Source organism: Epinephelus fuscoguttatus, linkage group LG3 (genome assembly GCF_011397635.1).
Source record: "Epinephelus fuscoguttatus linkage group LG3, E.fuscoguttatus.final_Chr_v1".
NCBI lineage: Eukaryota > Metazoa > Chordata > Actinopteri > Perciformes > Serranidae > Epinephelus > Epinephelus fuscoguttatus.
In genome coordinates this window covers 16,750,240-16,774,509 of record NC_064754.1, presented here as the reverse complement: position 1 = coordinate 16,774,509, position 24,270 = coordinate 16,750,240, and the positions used below count along the sequence as shown (strand labels likewise).

General features: G+C 43.5%; 1 protein-coding gene across 5 annotated transcripts in view; it reads right to left on the bottom strand.

Annotated features, from left to right (window-relative positions):
- The window catches only part of ndst3 (N-deacetylase/N-sulfotransferase (heparan glucosaminyl) 3), a 59,001-nt gene extending 38,449 nt beyond the window's left edge, over positions 1-20,552 (bottom strand). Inside the window, exons 1-4 of one of the 5 annotated variants that reach the window (XM_049572761.1) lie at positions 19,985-20,552; positions 16,931-18,214; positions 2,673-2,760; positions 410-564 (exon numbers count right to left, since the gene is read on the bottom strand). In XM_049572761.1, coding sequence (XP_049428718.1) covers positions 410-564; positions 2,673-2,760; positions 16,931-17,923 — 1,236 coding nt within the window. In that variant the 5' untranslated portion in view covers positions 17,924-18,214; positions 19,985-20,552. Of the gene's footprint in view, positions 1-409; positions 565-2,672; positions 2,761-16,930; positions 18,215-18,321; positions 18,406-19,984 lie in introns of those variants that run through there. The other 4 variants (XM_049572764.1, XM_049572766.1, XM_049572762.1 and 1 more) reach the window with 4 other exon arrangements.
- Positions 20,553-24,270: the final 3,718 nt, after the last annotated feature.

The following is a 24,270-nucleotide window of genomic DNA, read 5'->3' as shown; positions in this document are numbered from 1 at the left end:
CCTTTAAACCGAACAACATGAAAGACAAATGACATTATCCCGCCTTACAGTATCTATTTCTATTTCCTGTGGTGGCGTAAAGTCACACAAATGTTTTAAATAAGCGTAACAAGGCAAACAAGGCAGACATTTTGTTTCCTGTAAAGCATGTTACATGTAACATACGCTGTGTTCTTTGTGTTGTATTATTCTACTCTAGCGCTTTGACCTGCAAACACCGTGCGTGCAATCTGCTGCGGCAAAAGAAATAACAATCACTAACAGTAACAGACGTCCTTGAAGAAAATGTAATCACGGGAAGCGAGCATGATTAAAAGGACGCACAAGAAGAAAAGAAGCTAAAGCAGAACAGGCAGCTGCAAGAAACGTGTGTGCATGCGTGCGGTGCATGCGTGTGCATCCATCTCACCAGGGCGAACTCCTTGTTGAGGACCATCTGCTCCAGCAGTGAGGACTCGTTGTGGAAGAGGTGAGGCTGCATGTGGCTCCACATGTGGGGGAACCACCAGAACTCATCCACATACTTAAGTAGTAAATCGTCTCCCTCGTCCTCCTCCACCGTGCCTGCACGCACAAAAACACACACACACCCGCGCGCGCACACAAGGACAAAAGGACAAGGAAACAAGATGTATAACTGGATGCTTCATGAGGATTCAGAGTACATTTGAAAATTGTTGCTTTATAAAACTTCTCGCCCAATTAAGGTAAGAGTATCGCCAAGCAACTAGGTTGTTTTAAGGTCACATTGCTAAATAAGATGGCAGTCTGATACCATGGTGATGGAAAGTCATACATAGCAATAATAGATGCTGTGGTAAATTATGTTCTATTCTGCATCAGATGTCTTGTAATTATAATTAGGTTCAGTCCCACCACATGTTTTTCCTTTCAGTGTTCCTTTGTTCTCTAGCTGCAGATTTATACAGTTTAACTAGAAAATCAATAAAATACACCCTTGGAACCACAACAGAGCTCAACGCACAGCGCTATGTCACCATATCACACATATATGCCTTGATTAATATCACTCCATAACTAAGTATCTACAGATTGTATGAGATAAAAATATTCTTTTCAGTGATGACCACTGTGCTGCAAGTTCATCCTTTCTTTATTAAATTATATTTGGTTGTTTATTTGCTGCTGACTTTGCGTGCAATAGTCTTTTAAAAATATTTTTGGTACAAAATCTAAGACAGTATCTAGTCTCATATCACAATGTCAATATACCTGTATTTCGCCCAGCCCTAAGGCAATCATTTAGATTTATTTATAATGTAGTAACAATAAGCTAATCTTGTTTACTCAGATTGACACTGAGTAGCATCTAAAAATAAATCATAAAGATCATGTTATATTATGTCAACTGATTTGTATGACGATTGTTTTTCAGTTGATGGATTGTGCTAGGTGCAAACAAATGTTAATGTGAAATTTTTAAAACATAGCTTAATCACGGGTCTAATAACCGTCTGTTGAGTTATTCTAAAACACAGGAAGACAGCAAAGGCCCCAGAATTGAAAGAATGGGTGAATGAAATGGTGGAAATAGCACCTTATGAAGTAGAATAAATGGCGATCAGGAGAAAGGAGTATCACCTTGGGATTCATGTCTGAATGGAAGATAAGCCTATATAATCATGAATTTATTATATGATTATGTGACCTTGTAGAGTCCTTCTGAACTTATTTGTTAGTTTTTCTTTATGTACTGGAGTCCACCTCCACATTATAAAAAAATATGTGCCTTGTATTCTTGTATCCCTGGAAAAGAATATACGTACACCATGTTGCGAGCCTTTCAAACCAATGAAAACCTGAATTATATTAAAAAAAATAGTTGCATCATCCTTACACTTCATCACAAAACCAAAAAAACAACACTTGAGGATGTTTAGATCCACAAGATTTGTGCATGACCTTTGGCATGTCGAAGGTTTAAGTGAAAAAAAAACATTTAACTACCGTTCATTTTTTTGAGACACACACATATAGCTTGGTGAAACATAACCTGCATTACCTACGATATCGTCGGTACAGATACAGAATGCGAAGGCACTCCTTATCAAGAGCTCATTATCCTTTTAATTATAAAAGGAAATTATAATTACCATTCATCATTACATTTAGATTCAAGATGTCTAATTATTTCTTGACATGGTTGTGTAGGTACATACATATGTATGTATGTATATGTATATTTTTTTCTGATCTTTTTCCACTCATTTTGTGTGCTTCTCGTTGTATTTTTCTAAATTATGTTATGTTATGTTAGCTTGGTTTATTTTTTTCTTCCTTCCTTCCTTCGTTATTGTTTGTTTTTCGCCTTAAGTTGAGGGGTGGCCCGTCGTATAAGCCAGTGGCTTCTTGACCTCTCCTGTCCCACTTCTTGTTTTCCATCACCTGGATTTTATGCAGTCTTATGTGTGAACAATAAATAAATAAATATAGCTCTTAACAACTTTACCCCAAAAGCACATTTTAAGAATTGGCATTTTAAGCATCTACATAAACCCAATGGAATTAAATATGTGATGTCTGAATCATTCATACAAAACATCAGTCTAGATTATTAAAACAAGTCATGTTATTTATATTTGTTATAGTACTGTGTATGCCTGGCACTGGTATGCATGTTTGAATGGAAAGCGTAATAAATAAAAACACACCTGTGTGGTAGAACTTCCCAGAGAAGCCGAGGTTGAAGGTAAAGTTGGAGATCTGAGAACGAAGCTGTTTCTGAGTATCGAGGAGAGCCTGCAGACACACAGACAAGACAGATAGACAGATAGATAGATAGATAGATAGATAGATAAGAACATTAGTGACACAATCAGTGTATCAGGTACGTCTATCCCCAGCCTGCACGAGTACAAATAAACAGCTGCTGTCTCTGCTTCAGCTCTCATGTCTCTCTGCTGTATATTGAGGTGAACTCTGGTTCCTCGGAGAACTATCATGAGTGCTGTGTGTACTCATCAGTGCTCATCCTATGGCTCGACAATGGCAGTCGCCAACATGCTGTTACAGCGCGTTCATTAGTTCGTTCTGTTTTTCCCCGTGTACTAAGTGTTCCAGTGGCTGTTCCTGTCCTTAAAGTTACCTCAGTCTCTGGTTTCAATGCTTGAATCAGGATTTTCTCCACTTATTTAATGACTTCATTAGTTTACTGGCCTTTAAACAAAGACTCTGTAATGAGTGTTAACTAAAGAGAGTTGCACACTCGCACACGCAGTCACACACACCGACAGTAATGCGAGTTAATGAAGGTCAGTGCATTAGTAGCCTCTGGAGGGTGGACTAATAACCCCCGCACACACTCCTCCCTTCTCATCATTCTCTCCATCCATCCCTAACACTACCGAGTGAAGCCCTGCATCCAGACTCTCCCTCTCTTTCCCTCTCGCCGCCTCCTTTCTTTCTGATTCTCCCTCTATTCTTCCATCTTACCGCTTCTGAGAACCTGCAGTCGCCTCTCTGCCCCCCTTCCCCATTTGTCTTCCACCTCCCCCCCGCCCCCCACCCTTCTCTGAACCTCCATCTCTCCCTCGCTTGCTCCGTGAAAATGTCACATTCTCAGGAGACGGGGCTGTTCTAATTTGAAAGGAAGGCTGAAGCAGCATGGAGGAAAGATCGCTCTCTCTCCCTTTCTATAACGCTCTCCCCTTGCTCTTTCTCTTGCACTCTCCCACCCCGTCTTCTTGCCATAGTTGCACTTCTCACCATTTGCTCCCACACTAATATTCTGTTTATTTATGAAAGTTATAATTCCCTGTATATTTCAGTCCGCTGGGTCTTTCTATCGGGCTGCACGCCACGTCTCCATTACCAATCTTTGCCATGCTGCTTTTAATCGATCCCCAGGAACCCTACGTGATTTACGAGACCTGAGCAGCTGATGTCAGAGCAAGGAATCAGTTCCAGGCAGTCTCTCTCTTTCCCTCTCTGTCTCTCTTCACCCTCTCTCCTCCTGTGTGCAGTGCTCAAAGTGGGCCGGTACTCACTGGTACTCTGTACTGACACCTCTACATTTCACTCTTTGGTGTACCGGAACTTTTTCCTGTGCACCGGCACTTCTCTGCCGTTACTCTTTAATGCCCTCAGCATATCAGGTTCTCTGGGTGATTCATAGTGATCCTAAACAAACTGCATTACCCAGGAGGCACTGGGAGCACTACGTAGGCTACCCAGGCGGCAGTACGTGATTCTCAACTGTTTCCGTTCTTGCCTGCCCGCTCCTCTCTGTTTATCGGTGTGTCCACTGGTTACCAACCTGGGGGTCCCAACTCCCATTAGGGGTTGCAAAGGCTCCACTGAGGGTTGCATATTGTGTATATATGCATATGTATGCAATAGAGCTGTATGTCAGCATTTGATTCATTTTTCTGTGGAGAAAACTGAATAAAATTTCTAAAGTTAAGATTATTATGTAGGACAGTGGTTCCCAACTGGTCCAGCCATGGGGTCCAGATTTCTTAGTCATTGGTTCAAAGTCCACACAGTTTAACACATACAGCGTCATAACTGCTTTTGGCCATGGCGACAAGCTAGTTTGCTGTCTCTGTGAAGTAGCTGTCCGTTATCCACTCACTCTACTGCAGGAAATGGACTTGAAAATATGAGCTTTGTGCTGGAAATTCACTGTACTTCAAAATATAATATAATAATACTATAAACTTAAAAAAAAAAAAATCTCTCAGGATAAGGGCACGGTGAAGACCTGCATAACACAAGCTGTATTAACAGGGCTTCCACTCTCTGCTAAACAGCCTCATCCTGCATTAGAAAAGTACAGAGTTAAAACAACCAAATAGCTAACAGAGCAATGGCCAAGTGTCGGGGAGATATAAACACTGAATTAGTCAAACAAGAAGACTACCAAGTGATTGTTAAAAAATAAATGACAGATAAGCATATACAAGTTCATAAAAATATCAGAAAAACTCATCTCTGATGCAGTAATCACAAAAAATCTGCTCAAAATTGTTTGTTTACACAAGGGTTGCCCCCTAATAGTCGACCAAATGTAAGTTGACCAAATTGTAGGCGCTGTGCCTTGTCAAAATAAATCAAAACCTATGTGAGCGGACCATGTGGGAATTTAATCTAAAAGGACAGACACATAAAGTTGCCACTTTACAAAACAATCACAGTCGACTGATTTATGTCCCTTCTTTGGTAAATACAGAAAAGGCGATTATGTTAGTGCAGAGCTACCCACAGCTTTACATCTGTCCCACGGACGATAGGCCTACACACTTATAAACAGCACCTGGAAGAAGATCAGCTCTGCACTCTGCAACCTGACACCTGCCTCAAAAAAAAGGAGTAGCGCCCAGCGCCCGACCTCACGTTTCCATGGGGTTAAAGACACGGCATGTGTACAGCCCCTAATTTCCAGGGCTGGTACCTGCGGTTATTCCACAGGCTAGTTAATAACATGTCGGGCAGGAAATCCAAAGTGTGGGATCATTTTGAGAAAGTGAAGGACGAACCCAAGGTGATATGTAAACTCATCTTCATTGGTCGACTACAAACATAACGTATCATCTGAAACATGGAAGTAGCCACATGCCCATTAGCCACTTAGCACAATCATTACTGCTTTGCCGACAGCGCCATTAACAGGCGGCTCGCTCAGTGTGTGACATGCACTTGTAGATAAAATATAGGTCTATATTAATGAAGGTTCATTAGTACGGTTTGTATTTCTCTGTAATGTAGCACAGTGTTAACAATCTTACTGATACTATTCTTTCTCACACCTTCAACTCAAACCATTGTGTTGCTCCGCCCAAAATATATCATTTAATAATTAAATTAATATCTTAAACATGCAGGTGACTAGTTGACTAATGGTCCTAAATGATGACTATTGGTCGACTAGGAAAATTCTTAGTCGGGGGCAACCCTGGTTTCCACGTTATCACGTACACTATTTGAATTACTTGAATAATTTATTAGCCATTCTGTGATGTTTATGTTATGCGCTGAATATAATATGAATATCCATAAAATATGTAACTTGGGAACCACTGGGCTGTAGGCCTAAGTTACATTACATTACAATTGATGTTAGCCTGTCTACGAAACGGCAACACAAAGGGAACATCATCAGAGAAAGAAGGTGACACAACAGAACTTTAACAGTCAAATTCTACGTTGCTAAACACAGGCCGCGATGCACCTTTTAGCAGCGAAGAGGCCGTTAAAATAATGTTAGCTTCAGCAAAACCTGCATGTCAGTGATGAGATGACCATTTCTCTTAAGTTCTTTTAAGAGTAGTTTACCTGCCACTAGCAAACTGACTCGTGAAACAAGTCTTTTGGTTCCCAGTCCCCACCCTGATACACACACCAACATGTGCATAAGGGGAGCACCGGTCCTTGTTTATTTCCACTTGGAACACTGCTTGTCTGTGTGCATGTTTGTGTGTGTGTTTCCCAAACTAACAAATACACAGACACATGCACACAGTGTCTTCATTAGCTCTAATCTAATGGTGTTGAAGATGGCTGCATGCTGACAGATGTGCACAGCTCCCTAATCTGATCCCCTGTCTCCTCTGTTATGACATCCTCTACATCTTTCACAGACACACACACACACACACACACACACACACACACACACACACACAGGCAAACATGTGGATACAAAGACTTAAAAATTAAATTAAGTTTGTAGCTGAGTGCTTTGCATTGTAACTCAATATACACTCCCCGATGCACTTGGTCGAAATGCATTATTAACGTGTGTGTCGGTATCTGTGAGAGTCGGCGGAGGTGTGTGTCCAAGTGTGCAATATATTAGTTTAAACACCTCATTTGTATTCTGCTACCTAACATCCATAGCAGAAAAGAGAGGAGCTCCGCAAATGACCAATTTTTGTGATGCGTCAGTGAAACTAAAAGCCACAAATGACCCTACAGGTGCTTTTGCATGTTTTAGCATTTTTACTATCACAGCGAGCATTTTGTCACTTTTATGTCTTTCTTGGGAAAGTTTTGTTTTCATTGTGCAGTTATGCCACAGTGAGCAGAGAGCCATTTTTAAAGCTCTCCTTGCTGACAAATCCAGAACACCAAAAAGCAAACATTAAAAAGGGGCAATGTGTGAACTCGGCCAATTCTCGCACTTAAGAAGTTGTTGTTCAACTGCCAAATCTTACAGAGAACACACAAACAATTCAAGGAGAATTTCAAAAACACTCTCTGTTTGCAACCGCAGCACTGATTATGAAACTTTCACAGGCAACAAATTGCACATGGTGATGGATCAGCTTTCTCAAGCTTGTTTCAAGTCTCTGTAAAGTGGTTTTCAAAACCACTCAAAGATGTAATAGGCCACATTTAAAAGATCAACTTTATAGTTGTTCTATTTCAGTTTGACTGACAAGTATAATGATGGAGGAGACGATGAAGCAGACACTACTGACTAGTAACCTATTGTAAAATTTTGTAATAACTTTTTCATTCTCAACACTTTGATTAATTTTACCTTTTGAAAGCCTGTTTGATATTTGTTTTGTGTTACTCTAGGGCTGTGGTGGTGAAGAGGGACTTAAATTAACTTTAAATTTTCTTTTCTTTCAACTTTTAAACTAAACTTCTAAAGATAACTCATTTAGCCTGCAAACTCATAGGTATCCCTACTCCTAACCTATCTGACTGTATCACTTCATCTGTGATCCGCAAAGCACTCATAGTCACTCATGACCCAGATGATCCACTCAACCAGTACTTTATTCCCCTTCCTTCTGGATGTAGTTGTAGACCATTGGTTCCCAACTGGTCTAGCCACTGGTCCAGATTTCTCCTTAGTCATTAGTTCAAGGTCCACACAGTTTAACACATTCAGCATCATACTTGCATTTGGCCATGTCGTCAAGTAGCTGTTCATTGTTCCCTCACTCTACAGCAGGAAACTAACCTGGAAATCCAGATGCCCCGCCCCTAGCAAATTCGAATTTGCTCTGCATGGGGATCTGGCCCCGACGAGCAGAGCCCGTTGAATCGCCATCGGACTAATCAGATCAGTCTATCTGACAGAGGCAGGCTCTGGGCGGGCGTAACATTATGAGGACAGCGCAGTGCCATAGGAGTCGAAAAGTAAACAGCCAAGATGGCAGCTGCTGAAGGGCCGCGTCCATTCAATTTAGCTTTGGAAGAACACCTATCTTTTTCCTTGAGAGAGGAACAGAATACTGCCCTAGAAGCCTTCGCTTCCAGGAAGGACGTTTTTGCCATTTTGCCGACAGGATACGGCAAATTGATAAAAATAAATCAGTTAGCCCCACTGGTCGGCAAACCAAGGGGGCTAACTGCAATGAATACATCACCTTGTTTTTGCTCTGATTGGCTATCGTGCTATCCAATTGCATGCAGCGGCATTTAATATGCCTCAGTTAGTGCTGCCCCTTGGGTAGGAAGGGTGTATCGTTGAGGGCCAGACTCAAATTCTTTCTAGATTTGAGTCTGGATTTCCAGGCTAGCAGGAACTGCACTTCAAAATAAAAACTCTGTGCCAGAAATTCGCTGTACTTTAAAATACAGTGTGTTTTTTCATATTAGATATGTTTGTAAGTCACTTGCAGTCCATTAGGAATGGACCCGGGACCCATTTTTGGGCCATGACCCACCAGCTGGGAAACACTGGTATAGACTACCCATCAACAGAAGGGCTCGTTTCAGGAAGAGCTTTGATCCCACAGCTATTCAGGCTCTATATAAGTAACCTTTTCAGTCTGTGGTGTCTCAAATACAAAACATGTTTTTGTCTCTTGTGTATTTATTCTGTATGTATTACCTGTTTGTACTTTTGTATCCACCTACAGTGGAAAAGAATTTCCTCCTCAAAGACAAGTAACGTATCTCTCTCTTCAAGGGACAGTTGGAGATAGCTGGAGACATTGGCCATAGAGATGTCTGCCTTCTCTCCAACATAATGGAAACAGATGTCACTTGGCGTGTGGTGCTTGACCCAGCTACTCAAGATAATCCACAGACCTTGTTGTGAGCAGTTTCATGTAGAAACTATTTTCTCTCGGTTAACTGTATTATCTCCGTAGCCGATATCTCCACAACTCAACAATTCAGACAAATACATTCTAGACTGATGGTTAGTGGTACAGGTCAGAGGAGAAATACAAATTTTTGATTCTGGGATGAACTCTCACCTGTCTCAAACAAAACTAGTTTGTAAGATGGGCTGTCTGACCACACTGAAAATCACTGTTTATACTTGGATCGATAAGGCCACATTCACACAGGGAGGTGGGGAGGGACCGTGATGTTGTTTAAATATAGGAATAATGGCAGACAGGTTCAGACAGTCTCTGGGGGGGATGACAGAAATAGTGGCTTACACAATAAACATAGAGAGCGAGGAAGAGATCATCACCTTTGCACAGCTGCCGAATCACTGCACGAAGTGGGTGTGAATGTCGGATGTTGGGAAAGTGACGGGAGAAGTGGGTTCCAAACCACTTCTGGAGAAGTACACTGGCATCTTAAGGGCCTTTGTGATTTGTGTGGTAGCCTAACCTCCCTGCTTTTACAACATTTTATTTTGGCGACTCTGTATGTATGTCCTATAAAGAGGTCCTACAGACAACAGGAGTTAAGTTTGTTTGCCAGCTGTGTGTCACCAGCAGTCACAGAGTAGTAAAACCTGCACATTATCAGCAATATTCACAACACAACCACATCAGGATACCACTGGAGACTGTTTGTTAACACCTGAGTGGACCAAAAGCATTGTGCTGGGTAAACTGTGACAGTCCATTGCCCTCAAACTAAAGACCTGATGGGAGGATTTACAAAAAGATTGTGCAGCTTTTACAGCCTTGGTGCCCCTGTGCTATTTGCACATATTTGAATTAGGTAGAATGCATACATTTAGTGCAAAATTGGACCTTTTCAATGCAAATAAGCCTCGTTTCCAATTTACAAAGATCAGTGTTAACAGCCACATGCAGCTACAGTGAAAATATTAGCATCTTCAGAGGGTTGGTGGTAACAAAGTGCACTGGCAGACAGGTATTAAATCCCAGTTTCTCTCTGTCTGCTAAAGTTATGAGGAATGCCTCCGCAATGGGAAACGACGGCTTTTTTCATCATTGTCTGATGCCGGAAGTCATTGCCCAAGTGTCAGTACCCAACAACTTCAGAATGAGACTGGGTTGTCAGGTGTTGTCAGTAGGCCATTGCTCTGCCTTCTGTGTTTTTGGCGCAAGGATAAAAACATTTATACTTTGCCACAAGAATGATTTGCAATCAGATGTTAAAAAAAAGAGCATATTGCACTCAGCTGCAAAACTTATGGCTGTGTGCGCTTGTAATACCTTTTGTGAATTGGACTTTGAGACAGGGCAGATAGTGGTTTCAAGTAATGGCTCTATCAGGGGCCACAATCCATTCTTTGTGAATTCGCCCTGAGTGTTGTTCTCAGAAACTTAACTTTCAGGAATAGAGAGCAATAGGAGGACTACTGTTGATCATGAGGAGGCAGAACTACGGGTACAAACTATGCCCAGTAATATGAAGGAGTGCACTTCTTGGACCGAAACACTCGCACTGAGCATATGACAAAACCCTACCTCTGGCTCTGAGGGACACATGAGGTCCCCCCTGCTGTTTTTTTGAGGGTAACGGCAGCAGATCCGGGAGAATGGAGAGCTTTGTGCAATATGGAGCCAATCTGTCTGCTGGATACTGAGCTCAAAGCTGGAGATGGTTTTAAAATGGGCCATAAGAGATACTTTATAAGAAAGAAGGGGGGATTTGGATTAGCAGGAGGTGGGACTATGTAGCATGTGAGAGATCTTGACAATCCTAGTGATGAAGGTAAACACACAAATGGATTAGCGGTTAGCGATAGCCCTCATTTCTGTGCCCAATCCCACAGCTGCCTAACACTGCTAGTGTCAGAAGCAATGCCAGTTTGTTTCTGTGTACGTGAGAGCGACAGTGGGTGTGTGTGTTTGTGTGTGTTCTTGCATGTGTGCGTGGTAAGCACTAGAAGAGGTGCCAGCTAGATGTTGGGGTTCAAACAGATGGGAGACAGGCATCTGGACAGCTGGCATTCACTGCCTTTCACAAACCCTTTACACCAACCACCTCCCCACCATATCCCCATTCTGTCATTCTCGCCTTTGCACTGCTTCCTCTCTTTTCTTTTCACAGCCTTAAGCCTGGCTGGGAGATCTAAAATAAAAGTAATTATGAAAGAACTTATTTGCAAGTGGGATTTTATGTGCAAACAGATTTGAAGGTGTGTTGAGGGGAACAAGAAAGTTAGACACATTTACGAGGTTGGATTCTTCTGCAAAAGCCAGCCAAGTTCTTGATTCATCTACACAAGCGCATGTGTTTATGTATGTGTGTGTATCTGTGCATGTAATGCGAACACTAGACCAGCAAATTTAACTGGGTCAGTCATCTCTATTTGATGAGCAGGAAGAGCACTTTACCAGTTAATGCCAGTCTTCCTTTTGCTTACTCTTCCCTTCTTCTGTCTCACTTCCAGTCTCGCTTGTCAGCCTCAGTGTAGCTTTTTTTTTATATATTGGAGCATTTTACAAAATCATCTATTCACTTGCATTTACAGATCCAAGGTACTTGTGATTGCTTTGGCATCGCTATACTTACACTAAATTCTACTTGGCAGCCCCTCAAGGATTTTGAGTTTCAGTGATTGCTGTGACCGCAAAAACCTGCTTCATTTTTGTGGAAGAAAATGCATGGCACACTGCCACATCCTCCGAGTTAATTTGGAGTAAAAACAAGAGCACTGACAAAAAAATTTAATTAAACAAAAAAAAAGTTATTAAGATAATTCTCTTGTTGACAGATGCTTTCTTCAGTGCATTTATTATAATGACACTGTATGTTGGATATGATAACCCCTGATGCATAAACATATAACATCCCTTTTCTCTTTCCAATAGTGCAACTGTAAAACTTCTCTTCCCCTGCAGGGCTGACTGTGATCATTTCACTTGTCCAGATCAGGGGGTCGAATGAGAGCAGATGTCAGGACGCATCATGCTGGAAGCAATATCCTGTTCCCTTCTGCCGTCTTCTATGTCTTCTCCTTTTCTCCCTTTCCCACCTGCAACTTTTGTCGCTTTAAAAGCCATTAAGACCGAACACCTAAGATTCTCCGGCAAGGGTGGCCGACCTTTGCCACGTATTAAATGAATGCCGCCTGCCAGATTAAAAAGAGAAAGAAATTTGTCTGCCTCGTGGAACAAAAGCCCAAAAGCAGTCTCCGTTTCTCACATTTCCTTGTCTGCCTCCGGTAGTTTTCTAATCTTTTCTCCACTGTTTATGTCTTTTATTCATTACTTATGTAATAGCATTTGGCAAAGTAATAAACTGATATGGAGTGAGCTCAGTTCCATTGACTTAAGTGGCATCATACTTAATTAGTCTAAAGATTAACTCTAAGTAGGACTGCACAATAAATTAAACACTGCTACGCCAAAAAACTTAATTGAAGTCTTATTATTGTCCATTTGGTAAAATTCCTTTTTTTGTTTTGTTTTCAATTTCATGCCGGTGCCAGACCAAAGTGATCATGAAGACCTGAAAAAGCACTTCAGCCTTGACATGCATTCTTTGCATTTCAAACGCCCCTACACCATTATTGGCTCGCCTCAGTGAAATGCAGTAATGTGTAGAATAACAACCTTCTAGCTGGATGCAATGTTAAAACAGGTTTTCTATTCAGTCCTAAAGGCAAAATGGCACTTTACGGCTTATTAGGCCACATGAAAGTGGTAATTATTTGTCTTGCCAAATTAAACAAAGTAATGAAAGTGCAGCAACTGCCCGACTGTGTCTCTGGAAACTTGTTTTTATCTGTTTTAGCCAATTATTCCCTTTCAGGAGTACAAGAGACTGACTGCAACGACAGAAAATACGCAGAATGCAGGGGATTTCCTCTGACACGATGACAGTCCATCACAGGACAATCTAACTAACGTGCACCCACACAAATATGAGGTAAATTTGCATACAGCAAAGCTACACAGAAATGTCCTAAGTGCCTTTCACTGAGCCACTACCTTCTTTCAGATACATAAAACTACCCAGTCAGTTAATCCAGCTCAAGTGTGTGTGGGTCTTGGCCTCTGAGTTCATGTACAGTACTTGTGTTCCCATGTGTGTGTCCCCTCAACTTAGATTCAGAAAGCACCTTGGGGAGGTAAAGAGTGGAGAGGAGTTGAGAGAGGGGTTTAGGGAGGAATACAAATAGGCTAGTGATAGTGATCAATGACTCAGGCGAGGAGGGGGTGAGGAAGAAGGTGAGTGGAAGAGGAGAAGGAGGAGCGAGGTGATAAAGAGGGATCTGAAGACGGGAGTCGGACACCTCCCTAACGACCACTCTGAGGCGGCGGAGAAGAGGAGCGAAACCTGCAGGCATGAATTAAAAAACACAAGCACCGGCACGCGCGATTCATTGATGGCAGTTTTTGACTGGCATCATCCCTCATTTTGAGAAATGTCATCCGTGGGGTGCCTCCCTGTGAATCATTTTAATGGAGGAAATACAGCTGTGTGCGTGAGTGTGTGTGCAGACAGGAGGGGGTGTAGGTATTGTTTGTCACCAGATGAACTCGTGGGGTGAGACTAATGAAGAGTGCAGAGAGAAGGAGGGAGGTATTTTAATTGGCCTCTCTCTCGTTCTCTCTTTGTCTCACTCTTCAACCCAATCGCCAGAATAAATGTTGGCATTGTACACTTGTGGAAACCGCGGATATGTAACATTTGTACATTATTATCTTGCGGATATGTTAAACTTTATGTGTGATTAATGTGTGGTTATGTTTAGGCGCAAATACCATGTAGTTATGATCAGGAAAAGATTTTGTTTCGGCTTAAAATACCCAGTCTTGGTGACACAGTCGCCACTAGAAATGCTGCCGATGACTTGCTATAAAACACCCATTTTTGGTCGAACCACCACCGCCGGAAGTGCATGAGAAAAACACCCAGTTATGGTGGAACAGTCACTGCTCAAAATGGCACCAATGTCTTGCTGAAAACACCCATTTATGGTCGAACCACCACCGTCAGAAATGCCTCTGAAAAACACCCAGTTTTGGTGGAACAATCAGTGCTGGACCAACAAACTAGTTTTGTTGTTTGTTGGTCTCAAACAGGGGTCTGCATTGGTCTGCAGTTTGACAGCCATCTCACGTAGGTGTCACGCCGTCCACCATCCCTTCTGCCTCCATATGACAAACTCGGCTCATTTGTAATCAGAACTACGTCACCTTAGAAACCTTGATATGACACGTATGAAACATACAAATGCAGCGTATCCATGGTTTGCAATAGCGTACAATGTCAACATTTTATCCTGGTGGCCGAGCTGCACCTCTCTCCTCTTCTCTCAGAGGTAAGAGGGAATTTCTAACACTGGCACTGCCAACGTCTTGTCTTACTAATTGGTCAATAACATATCCTGTTACATACTTTGATGGAGTGTTAGACATAAGCTGTTTTTAAAGCACCAGGGATGAGACAGGATTTACATTTTCACATAATTTGTGTGTCATTCATAATGATTCACCGAGATGCCGCGGTGTCTTGTAACTGGTATTCGCTTCCTGAGGAATCATTTTTGCAGCGCTTCAATATTGAGAATGAACTATTCTTAGATGTCTCGATAAAGAAAAAGATGAGCTCACCGAGGACTTAACAACACATCAGACCTCGGCGATTTTACACAACCTCAAATTTAGTCTGTGCAAACACTCTGGTTCTATGATTGAATAATTCCCCGGATTCCACGTGCATTCATCATTTTTTAACAAAATGAAGAAACATCTTTTCAGCTGTCACCTTCAACCCGAAGCTATATATCTGACACACCGTCATCTAATATGAGTCACCCTTTCAACAGCTTTTCAATGACACTTTGCTTTGAGGGAAACACTTCCATTTATGAGCCCAGCTGCAAACTAACCAAAAGGACTGACCTCATGACAAAGTGAGACATTTAGACAACACTGAAATAAATTAGCTGCTGCACATGATTACGAACATGCTCGCGTTACACAGTTGTCACTTAAAATAAGCCTTGTTCAAACTGTAATCTGACAACTCTACCTGAGGCTCTCCATCTCTGAGGGGAGGGCTGCTACAAATCACCATATTCCTGCTCCCCTCCTCTGCTTCCCCATTTCCCTTCAGCATTTTGTTTCTCTGAAATCGCAAAGTTAGCTGCTAGCTCTTCCCCTAGGCGCCATACCCCACCTTCCCCTCCCTCTCATTCTCCCTACCAACCCCCCCACCCCACCCCTTTTCCTCCAGTCTTCCTCTCTGTGATTGCCAACTATCCTGAAGGGGAGAGACGAAATGTGGAAGGAGTGCGAGTGTTTCAAATGGCATCACTCTCTCTTTTTCTCTGCCCCCTCCCCTCTGTCTGTCTCTCTCTATCTCTCCATCTCCCTCTCTCCACCTTTTCCTCCATCCCCATCTCCCTGTCCTTCTGTTATGGCGCTGGTTCATCCTCATGTATATTTATGCTACAAAGCTGAAGAGTCAGGCAGACTTAAAATGAAAACTCCAACTAGAGAGCGCTTGTGTGCTCATTTTGTGAATGTGTACGTGCACGGGGGTGTGTGTGTGTGTGTGTGTGTGTCTGTGTGTGTGTGCACTCTATCTCTCGCTCTGTATGTGTGTATGTGTGCGTGAATATGCACTCTTTTATCCTTTCTGGATTCAAGCATCTTTTTTATATTCAAGGGTTGGAATTCCTCTCCACTTCACCACCCACTGCCCTCCTGTTTTCTCAGCCTCCCCATTCCTCTCATCTCCTCCCCACGTTTCAGCCACGGACAGGTGGCTCGCTTTTTTTTTCTTCTTTTTTTCCAAGCGCCTGACGGGACAGGTGTCAACCATTGACGGGAAGTGACATTCTAATCTAAAGTAGTGATTCAGAAAACACCCACGCTCAGACACACATATACACACACACACACACACACACACACACTCCTGTCATGTATATCCTGTGGCTGCAGTGAGACGGGCAGACGGGATTAGCTCATGCACATCAGCGCAGAGCGGCATAAATCTCACCTGTCTTAAAAGTCCCACACAGCCACACACTCCCACACATGAAAACCCACCAAACACAATTTGTTTCCCTTGAATGGCCCTGAGTGAGGACGCAGTGGGAGAATGTGACCACCGGCTTCAAACGAAATTCCTCTCGCGGAGGCGTTTTATCCACACTCCATCAAACCTGAGAAGTTTTGTGCCCCTCTCTTTTAAAAAATATTACATTCCTGCAAATATTAGGGTTTATATGCATGGGAGCGTGTGCACAAATATCAGCGGAGGTGCACGCCTCTGTATATATGTGTATGCATGCGTGTGTGTGTGTGTTTGCTCATGCAAGCGTGTGTGTTGAAACAATGGCTGTCTTGAGAGGCGGGCTGCATGGCTGACTCTCCTTTAGTTTCCCTAAGAGGAGGAACGTGGGAAAAGAGGAATAAGTGCCATTCATCTTTTCACTGGCTCATTCACTACCTCGCTTTCTCTCTTTCACTCCACGTCTTTGTTCCCTTAAATGGCCTCTTTACTTCTGGCTAAACCTCCATTTGAGATAAATACCCTCTCGCTGTACCCCAACACATATGCACTTGGTACACAACACGCACAGACACACACACACACAGGCATGAGATTTCTCAAATACCCTCTCGGTCCACCCATGCCCGAACTAAAATAATCAGAAATACACTCCAGGTAAAATCTTTTGCTGAGGTGTCTTTCACAGCAGTAAGTAAACATTCCTTATTTTCATCACTGCTCTGCCATGAATTACTGTTTTTTTAGTAACTGACAGCAGAATGAAAACACCACTCTCTAATGCGCATTATCACACACCCATCACCCCCAATACCTTCACATCCTTGGCGTTCATGCGTGTCCCTTCCTTCCCCACAAAAATGTCGTCTATATCCACCAGTATGTGCCGGTCCAGACCCAAAGTAAGCTTCCTGTCCGTGAGGTAGGAGATGGCATCCACCAAGATGAGTCTGTGGAGCCAGTAGCCCAGTCCCTGGCCAAACAGTACCCTCCTCACCCCATCATAAAGCCCCATGTCTTGCACTACAGTGGCTTGGAGGCCTAAACTAAAACCAGGCCCTGGATTATCGCCACTACCTGCCCCTGCCCCCTCCTTGGCCCGTGCATGCAGCACAGCCTGGTAGGTGGAGTGATTAGAGGAGAAAGAGGTCCAGTCCTCCCCGGGTAAAGCCCCTCGATCTGTGCCGGGCTTGGTCAGATGGAGGAGAGGTGAGCTAGACACCACACAGCAGTCCCAAAGTGCCTGGTTGGTCCTTAGCACCAGCGGGAGGCCTCGGAGTTTGAGGAGAGGTGGGGAGTTCTCAGTGGAGCGGTAGAAACCTATGATGCCCACTCTGTACTCAGTGCAGTATTGATGCAACAGCTGCCTGTTCCATGTGTCTGCATGTGCATACTTTAATAGGTTTTCATAAATGATGAGTGAATATCGTCCGCGGCCTTTCTCTGTCAGCGGCGGAAGGTCGCCCTTCCCTGAGGCGATCTCCATGCGAAACTGGAAGTGTGCCGACTCCAATATAGCCACAATGTCCTGACCCAGCTGGGAGTATTGGGACTCCACCAGCACAAGCACAACCGGGTCAGTGTGGACATGTGTGTGAGGTGGGTTAGGAGGGTACGGGTATGGAAGTTGATGGTATGGGGAGAGCGGCTGGGAGCAGGCAGGTTCAGGGGATTGTCCAAGCTGCATGGAAGGGGAGGAGTTCGTAAACAGAAAGTAGGCAGAGAGGAGAAGGGAGAGGAGGCAGCAAGAGGCCAGCAGGAGCAGGAGCCTGCGTAAGTGGCGGCGGAATCGCACGGCCACGGTCATCGCGATGTAAGGAGGTGTTGTGCGTAGGAGGAGGTGTCTTTCGTTTTTAGTTTGCCAGAGCCTAGAGAGCACGAGTTTGGGGGTTTGAGGAAGTCACGAGATTGTCTATGTGTGCGAGACAGGAGCAAAGCCACTCAAGGGTGTGTCATGTCACCATGGCAGGTGGAGAGGGGAGCTGTGCCGGATGCTGGGGAACAAAGGTCTTCATTGAGGGAAACGCAGTCGAGGTACTCTCCTTCCAGTCCTCACGGAGGAATCACATGCAGAGACAGAGGGAGAGATGATTAATGCCTGCAGAGAAAGGGGACAAGGAGAAAAGAAGAAAGAGTGAATTTGTTGGGCAAGGTTGAATAGTATGCATTAGTTCTCCGCGAACGTGCTCGCGGGTGTGCGCGTACCTAGGTTGTGCCACCCTGGGGAACGCGAGGGCACAGCTGGTAACTACAGAGCTGATTGAAAACAACTTGCATCCTTAGGGCTTATCCAACCTCTGGCACACACACACACAAAGTGACATCACAGTTAAAAGCACAAACACAACACAAAAGTCAAGCCTCACAAATAAACAACAGCTGGTTGTGTGTTAATGTGGCAGTGTGGGGAGGTGGATGGGAGCTCAACTAATCAGTCCCATGAAGCTCTACAGAGAATTCCTCTAATTGCGCCAAACTCGGTGCACTTCTGTCCTATTTCTGAACCTAATCATCTGAAATACCACAAAATTAGAGCTGGAATCCTTTCGCCAGGAGCACTAATCTGGGGGGAGCCCATGACAGTACAGAGGAAATGGAGAGCAAGAGGAAAGTGCAAGAATAAGAGAGACAGAGCAGAGAGAGGAACAAAATGCAATGAATTATAGAAAGAGACAAAAAAGACCAGGATTAGCATCTTAATGTATGTGCCGGGAGCCAGGGAGAAGAAAAGATCCCACAGCATCTCTTTCTCTCTCTTTTCTCTCTCTGTGCCTCACTCTCCCCCTCTCCCTGTCTTTCTACACCCCCTCTTTCTCTCCTTCTGTCTGTTTGAATATCAATAGTCTTCCCTCACGTTCCCCATCCTTCTCTCCTTGTTCCTTGCCTTTGGAGAACACACGCGAAGAGAAGGTCATAGAGGATGAAGTCCTTAAGTATGAAACCAGAAAATGAAATAACTCTTAACAGTTTTCTTTACAGCCAACACCGAGCAGAAAGTAGTCATTTTTCGTTAAAGGAAATGTGTGTCATCTTAATTGGTACTTGAATGACTACACTAATTCTGTTAGATAGCATATCTGAGTTTTATTACACGCCAGAAAAATGTGGAGGAAATTGTCTCTTGTACCAAGAAAAGTAGGGCACACTTACTCAGCCTTGGAGTAATTCAAGCTGGTGCTTTGAGATTCAAAAGGAGGAATAAAATCTGACAACTATAGGTGAGTTTAACCTGTTACTGGAGGTATGCATGTGTTTCACTATTAGGAGCCACATGAGGGCGCTGGAATTGGATTAATAATGTGAGAGACTTCACATGGAAGTTTTCCTCTTGTCATTTTAACAGCTAAAACTCCCACTGGTTATTCATGCAGTATGCAAGAAGCTAAATATACTTCTTGGTTTGGGAGCTGTTTTTTATAGATTTTGTGAAATGCTGCATGAAAAAAAAAAGTTTTGAACCATTTTCAAATTCAAATTTTACAACAAAATGCACTTAAATCCAACATAATATTGCATTTTTCTGTATTTAAAACAGTTCAAAATGATGGTTGTTAGTTTTAAGTGCATTTTGAAAGCCACAAAATCATCCAGTTTTAATTTAATCAAATCTGAGCAGTGAACTGAGGATGTTAGTTGAGGATAAACACTTAAAAAACTGGAGGAAAACACTGAAATGTTAATAAATCTAGTCAACTATTCTGTTTGAGTGGTTAAATCTCTGATGAAAAGAGAAAGCAACCCGCAGCATAAACATCCCCACACTGAAAGATTAACTCAAACTAACAGCAGATGATCCCTGAGAGTTTCCCCATCCCGCTTCCTGCCGCTGAAGTTTCTGTTAACAACGAGCACCGACTCGCCCACCTACCTCTCGCCGAAGCTGAGGCGCTGCCGTGCGGGGAAGAGGCGTGACGGGAGAGCGGTGAGTGTGATGCTGCTGCTGCTGCTGCTTCGGGTGGGTCCGGGGCTCCGGTCTCGGTGGCGCACCACTCCCGTATGTTTTGGATGCTGAAGCGTTGTGCCATCTCCCCTTTCACACACACTCACACTCACACACACACTCACACACACACACACACTCTCTCTCTTTACCCTCCACTAGAGCAGCAGCAGATGCGGGCAGCCGGAATGATCGGCTCTCCTCCTCCCCCCTTTCATCATTCTTCTCTTTCTCTTACTCTCGTCTCCCCCGCGGTCCTCTCCTCTCTCCCGCTATGCTCACTTCTCTCTTAATCTCTGCTCTGTGAGGTGGAGATTAGCCAGCAGAGGAGACGGACGGAGGAGCACCGATACCAGGTTGCCCGTTAACGACTGACTGCCGTGCGTAAACGCTCCGGTTTAAGAGCGCCTACACAAGTGGAGGCGATCGAGGGAGCGAGAGAGAGAAAGAGAGTGAGGTAGGAAGGAAAGAAGGGGAGGGGGCTCGGTGTGATTGACACAAACAGCCTTTTTCGCGGGCATCAGCGATCACGGGCCCCGGTAAAAGCTCACGGCCCGTTAGTTGGTGTTAGTCGGATGAGGGATGTCACGCACGGATACGCACCAGTGCAAGTTAATGGCGCGCCTTGCTGATTCCCTCTCGCTCCTTGCACAAGTTGTAGTACTCAAGAATAAGAAAGAACAGTAAGCAAGAGGGACACTTAGACTATAGGTGGTGTGCAAAAAAAGCATTTTCACATCATCAAAAATGGTATCAATCATGCGGATGAATAAGACATTTTTGGTATTCACTATTCAAAATACACTCATTCATGCATGTTCACCCACGTGTGAATCAGCCCCATTAGGCCCACTTCTGTAGAATGTCAATCAACTGGGCGCAGCATGTCAATCACAGAGTTTTTAACTTGATTAGGTGTTCCCTTCTCCCTTCCCACTAGTTCATCAATCTCCCTAACCTATTTGCACTGACACACACTCACTCACACACATCTCAATGGAGCTGGTGGGCCCCTCATTCACATTGTAATGGCCCTACAATGGAGCTTATTTAGCGTGCGTGTGTGTGTGTGTGTGTGTGCAGAGAGCGAACACAAGTCTGAAGTGCAAGGAAAATGCATGAACCCGGGGAAAGACAGACACGCAGTTGTGCTGTCAGCTCTCGCAGGGTGACGTCTGGGCGGACTGTGGGCTACATACAACACCAGGCCCCGGACAAACACATGAAAACACTCAGAGATGGTGCACTTTCTGAGCACAGAGTATTTGGAAAGAGCTCATTTTCACACTAGTATCATGTTCCTTTTACTTACCCTTTACTTGGTTTGACAAATTTGCAGTCTCGCTGGAAACCCTATTTGTGCCTCTCAGTTAGTGTAATGACTAAGCAGTGGTGCTGAGACATAGAGCTTGAATGAAATATAACAGCCAGAATATCATGCCCTACAGAATGGAATCCAGAGATAATGAAGGTTTGGATTGGAGTGCGATTGTGTTTGTATGTAAATTAGTGTCAGTGGGTGAAGTGTAATTAGAGAGGCTGTTCACCCATTTCCTCCACATTGCAGGCTAAGAACCACTTCTGCTATTGTGCTAGTTGGAGACAATAAGCCAGAAATGAAAACTAGACAGCTGCGCGTGGACTCCATTGTAGGCTATGTGTCGCCATGCATGTTTGTGTTCACCTCTAAAGATAATTACGGAGACATCCACCGCCAGCCAACAGTAGCTGCTGAGAGAGGATGCCCACATGCAAGCGCATGGTTGGTCAAACTCACGTGCTGGCACAAGGTGCGAGTATAGGAAGCACAAACATTGCAGAGACACAAGCAAGAATGCAGCCGCTCACACACACACATGTGAGAGCACACACAACAAAAGGACTAAAGATGTGAAAAGTGTCTGAGCTGCCATGTTCAACTAGCACTCTGACAGTTAAACAGAGGAGAGCAAGAGACAAATGAGAGAGAGCAAGAGAGAGAGAGAGAGCGGGAGAATGCTTGTTGTCTTCATCAGAGGCTTTTGTTAAGTGAGAGATAAGAGAGGAGGAGCGACTGATTCCCCCCCTCTCCTCTCTCCCTGCTGAGAGTTTAATGGTGGCTCTGTTAGTCTCTCGCCCCTGTTCGAGGCCTGAAGAGAGCAAATGGAGCTCGAGTGTAAAAACAGGGAAAGGCATTATCATCACGATGCATCACATCATCCCAGGAGCCGGGGCAGGAGGCGTGCAGACAGTGCAGCGTTCACGCTTTAACCCCCCCTAATTAAAAACAAAACAAAACATTGGACAGATTGTTGCATGCTCGCACCGAACACATACTAGACCCCGATGCCCTGGCACTAATAATGATACTCTTCTCTCCTGGCTGTTCCCACAAAGAGCAGGATCTATTGCTTAAACTAGCAGCTCTCTGAGATGCATCAGCTCTTTGCCTCCCACAGTGTAAACAACAACAAGCTCGAGCTTTGCTTAGGTGTGTTGGCTGCTTGATGCCGTTGCTATTTTAATGATTCCTGCTGCTTCTCCTCTGTGTGTGTGTGTGTGTGTGTGTGTGTCTGTGTCTGTGTGTCTGTGTGTAATCGAACCACCTACCTGCTCCTGACCCGTCCCTATGCCTGGAAATGTTGATAGATAGATATTCTCTTAAGAGCTCGGAGGCTAAGTGAAAGCTGTCACCCCCCTCCCCCTCCCCCTCCCCCGCTACCCTCCCCTACTCCTCATCCCCCCCAAGCACATTAGAGGAAATATCTTTTGGCCAATCAATATATAGCGCTCGCAGATTGATAAGACAGAGATAAACGTGCACGGCAGCACACACATGTACACACGCACGCACACGCAGAAAAAGAGAGTAGTGTATAGAATAACCAGACCCAAATCAATCTATTACTGGAATGCTGCCAATAGCAGGATTACCATAGCAACATACACCAGCAAACTATACTCTGCTATGAATAATATCAAATCAAGTCTTTATTTAGCAGCTCCAGATAAAGTCCTAATTTTAAACTAATCCATCCCTCAGTATAACATGACACGCCTATAGCAGCCCTGTATATGTGGCTGGAGCCTGGATTTTATGGGAAGACTTACACATAAAATAATTTCAACAGTAATAATAATAACAAGACTTAAACTATTAAAAGAATGAACAATCCAATTTTTTGGATTTTTTTCTTTGGGGTGGCCACAGAACATTTTGGGGTGGCGCACCAAAATCATAAGTCATAAGGGAATTTAAGAAATTTGATGATGTGTTGAGGTATATAATCCAAGGCAGTAATTAAAGTATGCATTGGGACCTACTCAATATTCAGATATGCTCAAAATGTCCCTTCAGTAATATATTGATTAAAAAATACTAATTAAAAAAAGTTGCTATGCTACAACAGGCAACCCCACACTGACACTTGAAATAATCGTTCATAAATAATCATAATCATAAATAAATTAACAAAACACTGTGCTGTCTCTGTATTTCATTGCTTTCAGATGTTTTATAAATGGAAAAGTATGTAAAAGGATTTTTAAAGTGTCATTTATGTTGTGGTGCATGTGTGTGTAGGCGATGGTTGGTAACCCTTTTCCTTAAAAAGACAAATATAGTGCTTTAATTTGAAGGAGTACATTGATTGTAAGGAACAAAACATACCGACTCCTGGGAACCCTTGTCATTCAGATATCTTGAGGTGAGAGGTGTCACCCAGACATCATCACTGCATGTATGTATAAGCCAAAAATACCAAAGAAAATAAGGAATTAGTCATTTAATTTAATAATTTTTATACATTATTTATAGTTCATACGGAGGAAACATATATTGTATATTTTTTTAACATTTTGTTATAGATTGCTACTGGCTTTTTTACCAAGAAAAAAGAAAAAAGAAAAGGAAAGAAAAGAAAAGAAAAGAAAAGAAAGAAAACCTTGGTGGAGATGGGTTTGCCTTTTCAAAGGCATATAAAGCACAAGGCACCATTTTAATTAAATGTGAGCTTTTCTTTGAACACAGACATATTTCTAAGGTGGCGATCTAAATTACTCACAAGGGCCTATTTTCCTCCTAACATATATCCCCTTTTCGACAGTCATGGGCTTGGCTTGGCTTGGCTTGGCTTGGCTTGGCTTGGGCCATCAGCCCAGCACAGCAGGGATTTGCATTTCCATCACAACAGGGCTACCTTCTTGAAGGTGTGCCTTAAACCGATGATGCTTGT